The sequence below is a fragment of the Mchenga conophoros genome, linkage group LG17 (assembly GCF_057382185.1).
Source record: "Mchenga conophoros isolate Kocher_MC1m ecotype Shallow Benthic linkage group LG17, M_conophoros_male_GT1.1, whole genome shotgun sequence".
In the NCBI taxonomy this organism is placed as follows: domain Eukaryota; kingdom Metazoa; phylum Chordata; class Actinopteri; order Cichliformes; family Cichlidae; genus Mchenga; species Mchenga conophoros.
Window position 1 is genome coordinate 9038211 of NC_140542.1, and position 17734 is coordinate 9055944.

The following is a 17734-nucleotide window of genomic DNA, read 5'->3' on the forward strand; positions in this document are numbered from 1 at the left end:
TTCAGCTTGTGTGTCTTGTTCAGTGGTGGTCGTCTTTCAGCCTTTCTTACCTTGGCCATGTCTCTGAGTATTGCACACCTTGTGCTTTTGGGCACTCCAGTGATGTTGCAGCTCTGAAATATGGCCAAACTGGTGGCAAGTGGCATCTTGGCAGCTGCACGCTTGACTTTTCTCAGTTCATAGGCAGTTATTTTGTGCCTTGGTTTTTCCACACGCTTCTTGCGACCCTGTTGACTATTTTGAATGAAACGCTTGATTGTTCGATGATCACGCTTCAGAAGCTTTGCAATTTTGAGACTGCTGCATCCCTCTGCAAGATATCTCACTGTTTTTGACTTTTCTGAGCCTGTCAAGTCCTTCTTTTGACCCATTTTGCCAAAGGAAAGGACGTTGCCTAATAATTATGCACACCTGATATAGGGTGTTGATGTCATTAGACCACACCCCTTCTCATTACAGAGATGCACATCACCTAATATGCTTAATTGGTAGTAGGCTTTCGAGCCTATACAGCTTGGAGTAAGACAACATGCATGAAGAGGATGATGTGGACAAAATACTCATTTGCCTAATAATTCTGCACTCCCTGTAGGTGTGAAGTAAGGTACGGAGCCCCGCAGGGGACATGGGAGAAAAAAAAATTAAGACAGACTTTTGCGAGATCTCGCAAAACAAACTCGGGATCTCACAAAAGTTTTGCGAGATCTCGCAAAACAAACTCGGGATTTCGCAAAACTTTTGCGAGATCTCACAAAACAAACTCGGGATCTTGCAAAACTTTTAGCCGCATTCTTCGGACGCTGGCTCGAAGCCGACCGGGAGGTCGAGGCACGATGTGCCGGGAAAGTGGTGTTCCTCCCGGCTGTAGTAGGTCTCGATCTCCCGTTAGCTTCGAGCTAACGGGAAGAATGCGGCTAAAACTTTTGCGAGATCTCGCGTATCTGAGTATTTTGTCCACATCATCCTCTTCATGCATGTTGTCTTACTCCAAGCTGTATAGGCTCGAAAGCCTACTACCAATTAAGCATATTAGGTGATGTGCAACTCTGTAATGAGAAGGGGTGTGGTCTAATGACATCAACACCCTATATCAGGTGTGCATAATTATTAGGCAACGTCCTTTCCTTTGGCAAAATGGGTCAAAAGAAGGACTTGACAGGCTCAGAAAAGTCAAAAACAGTGAGACATCTTGCAGAGGGATGCAGCAGTCTCAAAATTGCAAAGCTTCTGAAGCGTGATCATCAAACAATCAAGCGTTTGCGAGATCTCGCAAAAGTTTTGCGAGATCCCGAGTTTGTTTTGCGAGATCTCGCAAAAGTCCGTCTTAATTTTTTTTTCTCCCATGTCCCCTGCGGGGCTCCGTAGTAAGGTGGAATAAAGTACACACACATTTTTCTTTGAAAAACGAAAGTGTGTTAAATGTCTAATATATCTCTCTATATATCTTATTAGCAGTGTAGGGCCTAACACGTTATTAAGTAACTCGTTACAGTAAGTACGTTATTATTGTGGTAACGAGCACGGTAACTAGTTATTATGCCAAAATCAGGAACTCGTTACTCATTACTGGGATTTAGATAGGGTCGTTACTCGTTACTTCGTGTGGTGGCTATCGCGGAGCTTCCACAGATTCAGTCATATTAGCAAGTGGTGGAGGCCAACAGGTAGATGAGGGAAAGGAGAGGCAGGAGGAGCAGAGACCCGAGGCGGCCGCCGGTGAGTGTCAGGTGAACTGAACTTCAGGTAAGAAGTTATGACCTGCAGTCTGTCTGGGTCAGATATGAACCAAGTTTAGGTGGAGTTTATTTTTGTTGTGCTGACTTTTTCGTACTGTGTGCTAGCTAGCATGATGGAGTTTCTATACAGCTGGGTGGTGCTATGATGTTACTGATGTTGAACTTTATTTTGTTTATAAGGTTAATTATTAGAGTTGCCAACCATCCCCTAAACAATGGAATCGTCTCCTATTCAAAGAAAATACTACGAGTTTCGTATTGAGGTGAAAAGGAACGGTTTGTCCCGGACTTCAGCTACAATGAAAAAGACACAAAGCTGGATTTATTCTGTGTCTTTGCTGCACAGCTGCATCTTCTTCTCTCATCCTCTCCCCCCTCCCTCTCCTGTTTCTACTTCAATCATAAAACTGATCAATGATCAGCTGATCGGCTTTTCTCTCTTGTTTGTTTATCGCCCACTTTGTACCAGAAAGGGTAAACCAGTGGATGTCGCCATAAGCAACAGCAGCACGTTTAAGCTTGATTAGCTGTTGTGAGAATTTATTTAATATTAATTTCTAGTATCAGCTGATGTTTGCTGGAGCCACAGCCGTAAAAGCTGCTGGTCATGATGTCGGTTTGGTTATCTGGTGAGAGGGAAACATGAAGATGAAACCAGGAGATGTCCTTACTGAATCATCAGAGCTGTGATGGAGAAACAGGTTTACCTTTTAGGTGACATGAATGAGTTGAAGAGAAGTTATGAACTGTTTCTGAGAGACAAATAACACCAGGATCCTTTTCTAAGTAGCTGACAGCTGGTAACTGTGCAGGGGCGGCTCTAGCAAAGTGTTGCCAGGGGGTCAGGTAGGGCATTAACAGGGAAAGGGGGGCACAAAGAAACACTTTTCTTTCTTACTCTCATTTAAAATGTCTCGCTTTTAAAAAATAATTATCTGAGTCTTACAACAAATAAGTGATAGATTGATGCATATATACCATCAAAACAGTGAACATCACTGTCACAACAGTGTTTCTTTTCATTCAAAGGAATTATTTTTCCTATAATGGTGGGTCGGTCTCTAGTCAAAACGCGCGGACCGATTTTTTTGTCCCAGTCCAGCTCTGTATGCAGCTCATCTGCAGTCTGGTGTTGCCTACATCTTCCTGTTTGGAAGGCAGAATTTCCGAGTTCTGAGTACAATCGAAAGCACCACGACTGCAGTTTTCCTGTTGGATGTAAAAAGCGCACATGATGCTGTGACGTAGGCTAGAATCATGGGGCGGTCAACGACGGTCCAGGCGTGGGTTTTCTCTCGTGGAAATATGCACATTATCTTTTCCTTTCTATTGGTAGGTGGCACAGTGCACTTGTGGCAAGTAAGCAAGCTAGAAGACTGGCAAAGTTATGGAAGAAACACATTAACAAGAGAATTCTGAGTAAAACCAAAGTTACTTTCCCTAGTAACTAGTTACTTTGAAAGTAACGAGTAACTTGAAGTAACTGAGTTACTTTTGAGAGAAGTAACTAGTAATGTAACTAAGTTACTAATTTAAAGTAACTTACCCAACACTGCTTGTTAATGATATAAAAGGCTCCCCCACCAGCATCAACAGATTTACTCACAGACTCATGCCTCTGCAACACTTTATTAATAAGTCATAGTACTATAAATCCATCACAGAGAGACTTTTTTTTTTATCTGCGGTAAAAATAACTTTTGTGTAGACATGTGTATTTCTTAATTTTAAGTGAGATTTTAAATGCCCAACTTTTACGTGTAATCCTTACATTGTGGTCACCTTGTGGTAACAAGGCCGAACTGACTGCAACTTATGGAAAACGAACGTTACAAAAAAAACCCCAAATTATGTCAAATTTAGCAGTAAGAGCAGGTAAAAACACTTCTTGTTTTGTGAGTCAGTTACAACCTCAATGTGCTGGCCTGAATTCCTTCTTTCCTTTTGCACATCAGTGGAAAAGCACCACACTGATCGAGGAGAGGAGGGAGGGGGAAAGCAGAGGTGGGTTAAAAAAGACCTCTGTGTCCAGGCTTTGGCCTGCAGCCAGGCAGCGGCAGCAGAGACGTGTCAGACCTGGTAAACCAGGGAGGCACACTCCTTAAAGTCTAGAAAAAACTTGAGCTAATATCTTCTTTGAATCCCTGCAAGACACTATTATAGTTGTAAAACAGTGGAAAATACAGCCTTATACAAGCTTTGCATGTGGACTTTAAGCTGAGCCTTGGAGATTGAAGGAGGACTTTGACTCAGAAGTCACTTTATAAAGCAGAGGAGAGGAGAAAGGAGGTTATTTCATCCAGCAGAGCGAAAACAAGAACAAGGCTGTGGCCATGTGGAGGACAGTTGGAACACTACTGCTAATACTACATACTGGTAAGACTGGCTTTTTAAAGCTAAATATGCTGTAAATGTATGAAGGAAAGTGCAACCGTTTTTCTTTTATATGAAAGATCTTTGATCCTGTGTTGGATCTTATTGAGTGTCCATGTACAGAAAAAAAATTTTACTTTTAGATTTGAATATTCTTAAGACTCTTAAGATTTAAATAATTTGGCAAAAAAAAAAAATTAACCAAAAATGATTAAGAAACCATAATGACAAACTGTGCACAACAACGTTACTTACAAAAGGTTTAAAAAGTAGGACATTTACCTTGTACTGGTGCCTTTTGTATTATTACAGTTATTTCTGGTTACATCTTTACTAACTGATGACCAATAAAAGTGAAGCTATTTCTATGAATAATCCCCTATTCTGGAGGAATAACACTGTTCAGTCCTTATTGCTGTACCACAGAGAAAAATATCTGAGAAAATGAATGTCGTGTGTGCAGTAAAAATATGCTTCCTTTCCCATTTAGTAAATTATTTTGCAACCCTTTTTAGATCCCAGCTCCCATGTTAGGAATAGCAGTGCTGAAGCAGAATGTAATTTTTGTAAATCAGGTGGTGTAACAATTTAATGCCAGAATAACTCCCTCTGTCTCTCCCTCAGTGTTTGGCCAAAGCACAATCAAATGGTGCACCATCTCACAGAACGAGCAGAGGAAATGTCAGGCCATGTCTCAGGCTTTCAGCGCAGCCTCCATCCGTCCTTCCCTCAGCTGCGTCAATGCAGCGTCAGTGGAGGACTGCGGTCAGAAACTACAGGTAAGATTGAACTGGTAGGAAATCAAACTTGAAGCTTCCTTGGACCCAGAAAATTTGAAGATTGTTTATTACAGTCATGTGGGACCAACAAGGACCCATTAAAGTTGATTAAATGCTCCGAGTACCATAAAGTACAGTCAGACTTCAGATAACAACATAAACCATGAACCAATAACTTGGTGATCTGTTATCAGCACAATGCACACTTTGTGTTTCTTTTTTTATGACAACCACAGACTGGGAGCTTCATGTTTATTTTAAAACCTTCATTGGTAAAGACTTGTTGTTGTTTCAAATATTTCTTCATTAGTTATCATCTTTGCAATGTTTGAGTTAATGAGTCATCCATTACTGCTGACGCCCTATGTCCTGTGTTTCACTATCATTAATATTTTTGTCTGCAGAGAAAGGAAGCTGATGCCCTGTCCATGTCTGCCAAAGACATCTACAACTTGGGGAAAACAGCTTCGTTTAAGATGGCTGGCAGTGAATCACAGGCTGGCTGTAAGACCCCAAATCAGTGAATTACAATTAAGGAGAAGTGATGAAGCTAGCGGGTTCTTAGCTTAGCTGAGCGCAGCATAAGTACAGGAACATGACAAAGTTTTTAAAAAAGGCCTTCGATCACTGCATGCTTGTTTAAATAATACAGAATAACTAGAAATGTCTAAATAAATAAAATAAATATTCTAACAACTGTTTCTTTGGCCATAGACAGACTACAATCAACTAACAAAACAATGAAAACAAAAGACACCCTGTTTCAGTTTTAAGGTTTTACATATTGGAACATTTAAATACAACCTCTAATGCAGTGGTTCTCAAACTGTGGTACACGTACCACTGGTGGTACGTGGGCTCCCTCTAGTGGTATACAGGAAGTCTCCAAAAACATTTTAAGATTAAATAATATACTATTTTCTGATTGAGGGATTTCTGAAAATTTTAAACCTACAGCTTTGCTGTCACTTCCAACATAAATGAAGACAAAACTAAACAGCAGTGACATTTGTAGGGTTATTAAAGTTGGACTAGCGGGTATATAATGATGTGCTATGTGGTGGCTAGCAACAGAGCTATGGTTAGCATAGTATAAACGCATTAGCACAGTGAAGCTGGAGGATGAACGCTAACTTTTTCAACTTGATAAATGTTAACGCGAGGGTTCCCGATGGTTAGGGACAAATGCAGTTGTATGGCAGGATGCTGTAAACGGACCAGTCAGGAGACTAGTGAGGTTATCTATTCACAATATGACAAGTAGATATTGCACCTTGGTATTAAATAAATAAATTAATTAATTAATTAATAAAAAAAAAACGAACCTAAAATGCAGTACACCCCATGATTCAGTGAACCACGTTTAGCAGCAACAACTGAACATAATCACTTTCTGTATAACTTTATCAGGCTCTCACATCACTGGGGAGAATTTCGGTCCACTCCCTTTTCCAGAGCTACTTCAGATAATTGAGATTTGCACTCATTAATTTGTACACAGCTCTCTTAAGGTCGTGACAGAGCATTTCAATCAGGCTGAGGTTTGGACTTTGAATGGGCCTTTGCCACACCTTGATCACTTTTTCAGACATTCTGTTGTAAATTTGCTGCTAAGGCACAGATCACTGTCCATGGTATATGGCCGATTCCATGACTGCAATAGGTCTGAACGGCGTACTGCGCCCTGCAGTATTTGACAAATATTGTGTACGTTATGGCCAAACATCTCCAGGTTGGTCTTGTCTGTCTAAAGGACACTGATCCAGAAGCCTTGTGATTTTGTTCAGATGCAGCTTTGCAAATCCTAAGCTGTGCCTTATTCTTTTTTAGAGGAAAGAGGTTTTCTCCTGGCAACCCTTCAAACAATCTGTACTTGTTTAGTCTTTTTCTAATTGTGCTAATTCTAATGAACTTCTGAAATTAACATGGCAACTGAGGCCTGCCAGCGCGTGATCACTCCTGAGGCGTAATATAATGACCATTTGTCAAGTTCCTGAGGGACGTGAAAGGTGACCCTCCACGTTCTTATGCTATGCGACAGGTTAAGGATGAAATCCAGTAGAATGACACTCCAACCATGTATTCAAGCCCTAACCCCAACCTTATCCCTAAGGTTAACCAGCACTTTAATGACGTTGGATAGTGTTTTCCAAAGCGATTTAAGTATAACAAAAGTACATGTGTGGATTCATTCCAAACGATTCTCATGTTTCCTCATTTTTAAGATCTTGTAACCTAGGGACGTGTTGGGTGCCCGGAAGAGTAATATATCGAGGATTTGTCATGTACTGTAAAATGTTACGCTTTGGGAGTGAGAGTGTGTTGTTTTTGCAGTTCGTCTGAGCATCACACATTCTGGGGAGAATTTGCTGGGGTACCCACAGTTGGGAAAATTGTGTCAAAACTGATGCTTTTATAGAGATGCTCACACTTACTGATGATCAATTAATCGAATGTATTTGATAAGGAACACCTGGCTGCTACTCACCCTCTTAATTCCCGCAGAAGCAGTAATGGTGTTTTTAGAGTTTCTCACACTATTTCTGAGTTTTGGCTCAGTTTGTAAGGGTTAGTTAATTTGTTGCTAATGAAACAAGAGTAGCTTGATTTCTCATAAAAAGCAAGCACATAGGCCTAAATAAACAGCATTACATATGAATAATGTTTTATTCATATGTAAAGGTTTTACTATTATTACATAGTAAAACTCATCTTTTGTCACTCTTGAAGCTTTTATGACATTTTAAGCTTTTATGACTCTTCAAAAAGGATGATCTTCTGAACTCAGCGGAGAATATATCTCATTTGCTCTTTATATCATGTCTTTCTATTGAGTTTATATCTTCTGGCTTATCTCTACTAACATTAATGCACAGTGTTTCATAGAGATAGCAAATGACCAAGTCAGCCATTATGTTTACCTAGGATAAGTGTGTTACATTATGACTGCTGTTAATCCCAACAATAATTGTACATGTGGGATATTTCAAAACTGATGTGGTAAACTATACTTTGATCCCAGATATCTTTTGGTCTCTTCAGTGTCAACATGTCAGACACCATTTGTGGGTCTAGATTTATCAGTCTCATACAGCGGTTGCTAATACCTGTGCTTTTTTGCTTCAGCTGTCACCACCTACCATGCAGTTGCTGTAGTGATGAAAAAAAACTCTGGCATCAATATCCACAACCTGGCAGGAAAGAAGAGCTGCCACACCGGGATAGGTCGCACTGCTGGGTGGAACATGCCCATAGGGTACTTGATAGACCAAGGCTACATGTCCGTGATGGGCTGCAACATCCCACAGGGTATGAATGACATGTTTGAGTTTTGAATATTTAGTCATTTTAGACAGAATACAACATGACAGGAACACAGTACAGCTAGCAGAGAATAACATGAGTTAAGTTTGTTTTATGGAGTAATCTTGAACAGGTGAGTACGGAGGTACAAGACGAAGTGACCAGGACAACACAGCCTACAATTATTTTCACAGCTACATAGAACTTATTAATAAATGATCAGATGATAGCGAATATATATATTTATATATACACTAAAGGAACATTGTGTCATTTTAACTGGAAGTTGAACCTGCAGTAAAAAAATACCCGCATAGGAAGGTTATCATGATTAACATAGTGATGTGTGTTTTTAAAGTAAAAGCCTCCAAATGGTTGTATAAATCAGCGGTCCCCAACCTTTTTTGCGCCACAGACCGGTTTATGCCCGACAATATTTTCACGGACCGGCATTTAAGGTGTCGCGGATAAATACAACAAAATAAAACTAGTACCGGTACCGAAAAAAAAAGAGATATTCATAACACACGTGAAAAGACCGAGGAAAACCGAGTTAACGATAAAAAGGATAACAGGGACAGTGAGAAAGGGCACTTAAAAAGAGAAAAAAGAAAAATCTCCTGGATCACCTGTTGAGAGAAAAAGAAGAGAAAACAAGCAAAAAAAAAAAAACCAGAGCAACATACTAAACACAACACCATCGCATTAATCTAGCTAAGTATAAACAGCAGTAAATACTAAATATTGAATGTTGTTGTGCAGCAAGCAGGACCGACAGCACACAGTGTTTATTTTGGTACTTCGGTGTATGAACTCTACAGGAAAAATATTAAAATGATAATGCTAATAAAACTAACTGAGATTGCCTGCTGAACATTCAAAGTAAACTTTACACACTTCTCAAAATACATATTCTTACAGAATAATGTAATACACCGGTTGCATGTCACAGTAACATTTCGTTGCATGTGTGTGTGTTTGCATATTAGGTGTTGCAAATTTCTTCAATGCCAGTTGTATCCCTGGAGCTACCCAAGGTGAGCCCCAGTCTCTATGTCAGCTGTGCATAGGAGATGAAAGTGGGCAGCACAAATGTGAGATGAGCAGCAATGAGAGGTACTACAGCTACGAAGGAGCTTTCAGGTAAACCCACATTCACACTCATTACACTCTTACACAGAAGATACACAGTTAGGTATGAGTCCAGTATATCTGTTAATTTGTTTCTATTTCACAACAATCTTGGTCTCTGTAGGTGTTTGGCTGAAGGTGCTGGAGATGTGGCCTTCATCAAAGACACAACTGTAGGGGAGAACACTGACGGTAAAGTCATAGTTAGTGAAGGGTAGACAGACATTAGTTGGTTATTATAGTAATTAGTTTCCTACTAAGCCGGTTTTATCATTCAGGATGTAACTTAACCAGGTGCTTCTTCACCAGGTCGTGGTCCAACCTGGGCAAAAGATCTGAAGTCCTCAGACTATGAACTGCTGTGTCCTGATGGCACTAGAGCTCCTGTTACTCAGTGGAGCCGGTGCAACCTGGTCCCTGTCCCATCTCGTGGTGTTGTGGTCAGAAATGACATCAGTCCCTCTGTGGTGTTTAACATGCTGATGGAAGGCCTGGTAGGTCCAAACAAACCCTCCTTAGGAACATTCAGACATTAATGGCACATCAGTAGCACCTCAGTAAGCCAAGGGGTTATTTTTCTGCATTGTGAAAGTCAGAGCCTTTCCCCCCCCCACCTACACAGTATGAATAACCATTACAAAAAAAAATGTAAACAAAAAAACATTAATATCATTATTAAAGATGGTCACTAAATGTAAAGTTAAACAAACTCAGGCTACTGAACCTATTTGATTTTATAATCGGTTGAATACTACTACTACTAATAATAATAATATTAAATTGTATTTGCACTTTTCAAAACTAGTGTTACAAGGTTCTGCTGTCCAAACATTTTAAGTCAATTAAAAATCTTCACTAAAATTTGAAGGTGTGATTCAAATGTGAACAACTTAAAATTAATATTAATAGCAACTCCTAAAAGAAAAAGATGGAATTAAACATCATATATTCAAATAAACACACACATTTATGTACACATTTATGTACACATACCTAAAATTACAATATTCCTCCGGAGGTAGTAGCAAGCCTGGGTGACCTTGTTTGTGTCTCTCAAAGGTGAGATTAGAATTGAAAATCAATTAAACCTGTGCTGTGCTGCCATATGTTCCACTTACTGTCTGGTTACGTGCTTGTCAGTTGTACAGATGGCTAGTTAAGCCTGAATCAATCTCCAATAATAATTTTGGAAGAGTGTGTTCTTCGACCATCTGAAGCACCTCGGTTTAACTGTACTTATGCTACTGACAGCAAATTACCAGCTTCAGTGCTAAAAGCACGAGTAATGGCAAAAGCTCTGTGATATTAATAAAACTCCACAATAGTCACCAGTTTAGCCTTGGTGTGAGATTGCTTACATTTCTTATTGCATATAGAGTGTGTGGGTGTGTTAGTGTAGTTAAGAGTTCAAACTGGAGGTTGGCTGTGAGCTGAAAATGTAAGACTTCACTCAAGTCTGTGTTAGAGGCCAACTGAAATAATAGCTTAGAAACACTGGCATATGGTTTATATACATGTGAACATATGGTTACCACTTGGCTTTCAAGTTGTCAAGTTTGGAATAAAGTGTAAAAGTATTTTAAGATATGGCAGGATTTAACCATCTTAACCTTTACATGTGATAATGCCTTCCATGTTTTATTTGAATAACACTCTAGTCATAGTACTCCAGTGTTAATTGACATTGACCTCCTGTTTGCAGCAAAAGTCAAACTTCCCCATGTTTTCATCGGCGGATTATGGAGACGGAACTGTGCTTTTCTCTAATCTCGCCACCACCTTTAAGGCAGCTAACTCAGATGAACCCAAGAAGTGGATGGGTAATAGGTACCATAATGCTTTGAAGGCCATGGACTGTGATCCCAAAGGTGAACAATCTTTTATTAAACACTTCGGATCATTCCTTAACTTGCTTTAAAACCTATTTAACTGTCTTTACAACCTACAACTACCTCCCATGTCAGATATCCCAAATGCCCTGCGGTGGTGTGTGATATCCAGCGGTGAGCAGCAGAAATGTGCTGACATGAGCGTGGCCTTCCAGAGTAAAGGGCTAACTCCAAACATTAACTGTGTCTACGGGGACTCTGTGACTGACTGTATGAAGAAAATCAAGGTAACAGAAATCTCCCTACTGGTTCTTAGTCCCTAAAACGACAATAACTCAGATCATTGCATTCAGTTCCCTACAAACACGTCACGTAATGCAAGTGTTGCATTTACCTACTGCATAAAATGATATTGCCTGACTGAAAACCTTCACAGAGATATTGCCTAACATTTAGCTTTACTGAAATAGCAAACATGACTGTGTGGGCCCACAGTAGACAGCAAACCCACCCCTGTTCTACAGCCCACAGCAGTTTTGCCTTTTGGGGCAAAACTGCTATATTAAGGATACATAATAGTCACATGTATATTGTCTTGTTACCTCACAACTAGCATGCACTTACGAATATATGTAAATATGTTACTTACTTATCTCAGACAGCTATTATACATCAGCCTGCAGAATACTTTTGTAGAAATGATATAAAAAATGCTTTATTCTAGCAGTTCTGGTATCTTTACTCCAGCGTTTCCTTGTCATGTGTTTATAGAACAATGATGCCGACGCCATCACTCTGGATGGAGGTTATATCTACACTGCAGGCAAAGACTATGGCTTGGTCCCAGCTACTGGCGAGAGCTACACAGGTAAAAACACAGAGACTCCAAAATACAGTCACAGTGGTCTGGTTTCACAGACGAGAAGCAATCATGCAGGTGGGGTTTTTTTCTTTTCTTTCTCCAGACGACCATGATGGTTCCTCATACTACGCAGTTGCAGTGGTGAAAAAGAGCAGTTCTGACATTCGTAACCTAGACGACCTGCGTGGCCGTCGCTCCTGTCACACCGGATATGGCCGCACAGCTGGCTGGAACATTCCCGTAGCAGTTCTGATGGAGAGAGGTCTGATCAGCCCACAACAATGTCAGATACCCCAAGGTCAGTTTGGTGTGTGTGTGTGTGTGTGTGTGTGTGTGTGTGTGTGTGTGTGTGTGTGTGTGTGTGTGTGTGTGTGGTAGAAGTATGAGCTGATGTGGTCAGGAGGCAAATATAGAAAACTGTGAGCTTTGATAGCAGAGGCTGTAATAAAACTGTGTTATTTTTAGTTTCTCCAGTTCATTACAACCCTGATTACGTTTTTTAAATTTGAGGCACATTTATGGTCAAACTGTAACACCAGTGGAATGATCAAACACTGCTGTTGCTCTTTCTTTTACCTCAGATAGAGCCTAAATTGTCAGGGCAGTCTCTAAATTTGCATTTTATGTTTCCCATGATGCTTAGCTGTTGGAGACTTCTTTGAAAAGTGCTGTGTACCAGGTGCGAATCAAGCCGGTTTCCCCAGCAGCCTGTGTGAACTCTGTGTGGGAGACGAATCAGGACAGAACAAATGCGAGAAAGGAAAAGATCTTTATGATGGCTACGACGGCGCCTTCAGGTACTAAAAACCCACCCCAAGCCCACTGCACCGCATCAGGAAATCTGGATTCATTCACTGAAGGAAGACATTTTTTACCCTCTTCTGTACAAACACTGCATTTCTTTAAGTCAGCGTTTGTTAAAGCAGCTTTGAGCAATATTTTGCCCTGACAGTGTATCAAATAATTTAAGAGGATGTTGTTAAAATATTTTCTAATATAGCAGAAACAAGGTTTTGTCCTGTTTAAAGGAGATTGTGGGAACACTGTCGCCAAGTGCTTGCATATAGGTGGTTGTCAGGTTATTGGAAGGTCTTTACCTTTCAATTTTCAGCAGTGGAAATTTCATACAGATCCAAATCACAGAAGCATTTCTGATATATTTGTGTATATGGGAAACATGCCACAGCTCCTCCAAATTATAAATTATTAATTCTATTGAAGATTAATGCACTCACGCAACACTTGCATGTGTTTGTTTATCCGGTCGTTTCAGGTGTGTGGCAAAAGGAGAGGGAGACGTGGCGTTCGTCAAGCATTCTACTGTCCTCGAAAACACTGACGGTAAGACGAGTAACACCGGACTTTGAGATGCTCACCTTTAAACGTCTCCTATTTTAGGGAGAATAAAAAAAACAAACAAAAAAAACATGTTTACATTAAAGTCAGTCATCTGAATTGTGTTGTGTAGGTCTGCTGCCTTCAGATTTCCAGCTGCTCTGTCAGTCTGAAGGTAAAGCCGAGGTAACGCATTATAAATACTGCAACCTGGGCAGAGTCCCTTCCCACGCTGTAATGGTACGCCCAGACATGAACATCCATGCTATCTATGGACTTTTGGACCAAGCACAGGTAACGCTGTTCATCTGAATGTTCTTTGTGAGAGTCAGAGATCCTTCAGAATAAGAGTTTGGGGATTTTTGGCAGTATGTTCAAGGATGCTCTGAGGTCTGAGAATTCAAACTGGGCATCCAAAAGCATGAATTACTCTGTCAAGCATGATTTTCCCATGAAATTTTTATATCCATGTGTTTCTTTGCAGACATATTTTGGCAGTGACACAGGTACTGCTTTCAAGATGTTTGACTCACAGGTGTACAAAGGTACAGATCTTATTTTCAAAGACTCCACTGTGCGTCTCGTGGGTGTTGCTGACAGAAAGACCTACCAGGAGTGGCTGGGCCAGGTCTACTTGGACTCGCTGGTTGACTTGGAGTGCAGCTCATCGAATGCAGGTAAAGCCAACATGCTAACCTATGTATGTCAAGTCTGAAGCTCCAGGCACTAGCCTAGTGTAACATAAAGACTGGAAATGGGGAAACTAGTAGAAGTATGGCATGCTCACACAAGAGTTTAAGACAGATGATGGAAAATGAAATGAAACAATGCAGCAGCCTCTTTAAGTTGAAATGCCAGAGTGCAGTTGTCCTAAATTTCTGTCTTAAAGTTTGCAAGGAATAAAAAAATGCGTGCTTTGTATCTGATACAAAAAGTTCCACTGATGGACAAAAATAAACAGATTGAAGACAATGGAGATCTAGAGTTGAAGAAAACTTGTTCCAACTTAAATTTGACTAAAAGCCGGCCATCTGTCTCGGGGATTGCTTCATTAACATAAAAATAAGTCTCATGTACAGCCTCGCTAATATTTCTTGATCTCTCTCCTTTTCCAGTGGCGTCCTCTGTGTGGCTGCTGCCAACTGCCTTGTTCAGCTTCATGCTGACCAACTACTGGATGTAACGACAGCATGACAGGCCTACACGGCTACTCTTTTCCCCACTCCTTTCCCCTTTTTCGTTTTTCTGTATGCTCTCCTTTCTGAGACACAACTGTCACTTCTTTTCCTTTTTTTTTCATTCACCTCTTTTCACCACATTAATGTCCAGGCTTTAATTCTTCTGATTGCTGTCCACTCAACCCCCGCCACCATAAATGCATTCACTGCCCTGGGAGCCCTTTGCCTTTCTGTATTTGCCTGATTGTATGTTAATTAAACACACGAGAGGACAGCATGTCGGAGCTGCCTTCGGATGTGAGATGTAGTAGTGCTGATGCACAACGCTTCCTGTTTTTGTGGCAGAGGTATGAGTAAGCTACCAGTCGACTGTCAGCCAAATAGGGGAACGTGCTGCTGCCGCTTTGTTTACTAAAGGTGAGCTGCCATATCAGTGCATGTGCTGCCATCTGTTACTGTAAGTGGGTAATGCAGCACCGTCTCTCCAAATCTGGCTTTGCAAAGAAAGCGCAGTCTGACTTTTAAGCTCACGTGTGAGCCGTTAAAGATTTAAAACTGTCCTGACCTAGCCAGTTATAACTGGATTCACACCGGCTTTTTAGTTTCCCAAGGTTTCCTGTGAGTCCACAAGTCAGATTGCTGCTTTGCTGCCACTTGCACTGTAAATACTGCATACGAGCACAGCCTTTTTCTTGCTCCAGGCTGTTTCTACTGTAAGCTAATACCATATCAGTGAAAATGGACTAGTGTGACCTGCACACAGAGCTGTGCTGCGAATGTGTAATGACAAGCAACTCCATGTGCGTCCGTAGGCTGTCTGCTTCATGTATACTCCTCAAATGTTTAAATTTTAAGTCCTTAAATGATGCGATCAAGCCTGCACCAGTGCAGTGAAATCTGTTTTTTTCTCATTATTGATTGTAATCTGATGCATTTGATCGGGAACAGCAGTGTCAGCAGACAATACATGTTCCACCATCCAGCCATTTTCTGCACATTTTGCAGTTTATCCGTTTTTTCACAGATGGAGTGAATAAAACCAGCACAACCTGTCAGGTTCCAACAACTTTGGGGAGAACATGAAGGAGACACCCTGTGGTTTGTGTCGGAGGGTGAATGCGAATTTGTTTTTCTGGATGGTTGAAGTGACAGAGGAGTGTTGGTGCAAGACTTGTTTGGGTCATTTGGACTTTAAAACCTTGAAAAAATTGTTTAATTTCAATTTTTGTAGGTCTAGTCTGGTTAGGAAGGGGTTTGATTTTCCTTTAATCATTCCAGAGTGTGATCGCATGTCTTCCAACCCAAACAGCTCACTTACTCTCTCTTTAACAATGACTGTTTTTGCTCAGATTCACTGTACCTGTTGGATGCTGCTGCTGCTGCTGCTGCTTGATGCTATTTCCTGTTGTTAACATGCTGATTGGATGTGAATTTTTCCTATGTTAAGAGATTTATTTTTATATGAAGTTCAGGTGCCATATCAGTGTATATGTACTGACTCATGTTGTCAGAAACCAATGCCTTCTCTTTCTGTGGATAAGACATGTATTTCTATGTGAAATGATGGAACATGTGACTAATATTTAGTTGCCAGGCCAGTGTGTCTGCACAAGTATTTCTAAATAAAGCTCTTTCTAATGAAATAAAGCTCTTTACTGCAAAATGCACTCTGTAGAGCCTTCTTTAAAATTGTCCAGTGTTTTTTTTTTTTTCACTTTTCTGTAGGTGTTTCAAATTCTCTCTCCATGAGGATCTTTTTTGTGGCCACTTTATTAGGCACAACTGTTCAACACTGTTAAACACAAATATCTAACCGACTAATCACATCACCGTAACTCAGTGCAATTAAACATGAGGGAGGTGACCTGTTCAGGTTTAAACTGAGCATCAGATTTGGGAAGAAAGTTGATTTAAGTGACTTTTTGGTGCCAGACGGGCTGGTCTGAGTCTTTAGAGGCTGCTGATCTGCTGAGAGTTTTCCACACAACTATTTCTAGAATATAGAGAGAATGATCTAAAAGTATCCAGTTGGCAGCAGTTCTCTGGGTAAAAATATTTTTATTATTCAGGGGACAATAATTCTTCAGGCTGATGGAAGGGAGCAGAAAGAAAATAACTACTTTTTACAACCAACATTTGCAGCAGAGCATCTCTAAACAGATTACACATCAAACTTTGAAGCAGGTGGGCTATGCCAGCAGAAAACCAAATTGGGTGCCCCTCCTGTCCACTGAGATCAGGACAAACCCCCCCCCCCCTCCAAAAAAAACAAACAAACACAATAATCAATTAGAAAACAATGCCTGGTCTGGTGAGTCCAAAAATCTGCTGTGACATTCAGACGACAGGGTCCAAATTTGGTATAAACAATATGAAATTATGGATCCTTCCTGCCCTTATATCAAAGGTTCAGGGTGATGGTGGCGGAACGATATTGGAGTTTTGTGTGTGTGTGTGTGTGTGTGTGTGTGGGGGGGGGGGGGGGTCTTTTTACACTTTGGGCCCTTTAGGACAAACTGACCATTGCTTAAATGCCACAGCCTACCTGAGAATTGTTACTGACTGCATCTTCTGATGGCTGCTTCCAGCAGGATCAAAGACCATGTCACAAAGATCAGATCACCTCAAACTGGTTTGTTGAACGTGATGGTGAGGTCACTATACTCAAATGAGCTCCACAGTCATCAGATCTCAATCCAATGGACAACTTCTGCCTCATGCTACCAGTAGCAGCTAAATGTAAAACTAGTGAAAGAAAAAAAAAATAAAACAAAAAGGGGAAACAATGTCAGTGGCCTCCACCTGTAAAATTCCTACTCTTTGGGGGATAATTAGAGGGGCAGCAATAAGACTATTTCATTGACACCAAGGTAGCTGAAACTATAAAACCCTTCTGCTACTAAACTGACCAAATCAATATCCCTGAAGTTTAATCAACTAATGCTGTACACCAATTAAAAAGTGTTCCTTTACTAAGAAGTTATTTTCATTTGGTAGCAAGTGTGCTTTCCCTGATATGACCAGATTCCTACTGTAAAACTCACCCATTGATTGTGAGTAGAGCTGGGCGATATGAGATTTTTTCATATCACGATATGTTTTTTTCATTTCAGGCGATAACGATATCTATCACGATATCAGCCAAATAACTATATTTGTAAGATTTAAATGTGCCGTTGCTCACAAGTAAAATGTGAAATAATCAGCA

The 17734-nt window shown here is 40.5% G+C and overlaps 1 protein-coding gene across 1 annotated transcript; it reads left to right on the plus strand.

Annotated features, from left to right (window-relative positions):
• Positions 1 to 3858: 3858 nt before the first annotated feature.
• meltf (melanotransferrin) lies at positions 3859 to 16193 on the plus strand. Its single transcript, XM_085251036.1, has 16 exons — positions 3859 to 4112; positions 4734 to 4888; positions 5293 to 5392; positions 8015 to 8197; positions 9181 to 9334; positions 9447 to 9514; positions 9632 to 9816; positions 11025 to 11190; positions 11287 to 11438; positions 11923 to 12019; positions 12117 to 12311; positions 12657 to 12810; positions 13287 to 13354; positions 13482 to 13642; positions 13833 to 14025; positions 14464 to 16193. Exons 1-16 carry the CDS (start codon positions 4070 to 4072, stop codon positions 14529 to 14531), a joined length of 2142 nt encoding a protein of 713 aa, XP_085107162.1. The 5' UTR covers positions 3859 to 4069; the 3' UTR covers positions 14532 to 16193.
• Positions 16194 to 17734: the final 1541 nt, after the last annotated feature.

Coding starts and splice junctions, on each gene's coding strand:
- meltf (XM_085251036.1), top strand. CDS start 4,070: ATGTGGAGGACAGTTGGAACACTACTGCTAATACTACATACTG. Junction 4,113..4,733: donor ACTGCTAATACTACATACTG/GTAAGACTGGCT, acceptor TCTCTCCCTCAG/TGTTTGGCCAAAGCACAATC. Junction 8,198..9,180: donor GGGCTGCAACATCCCACAGG/GTATGAATGACA, acceptor TTTGCATATTAG/GTGTTGCAAATTTCTTCAAT.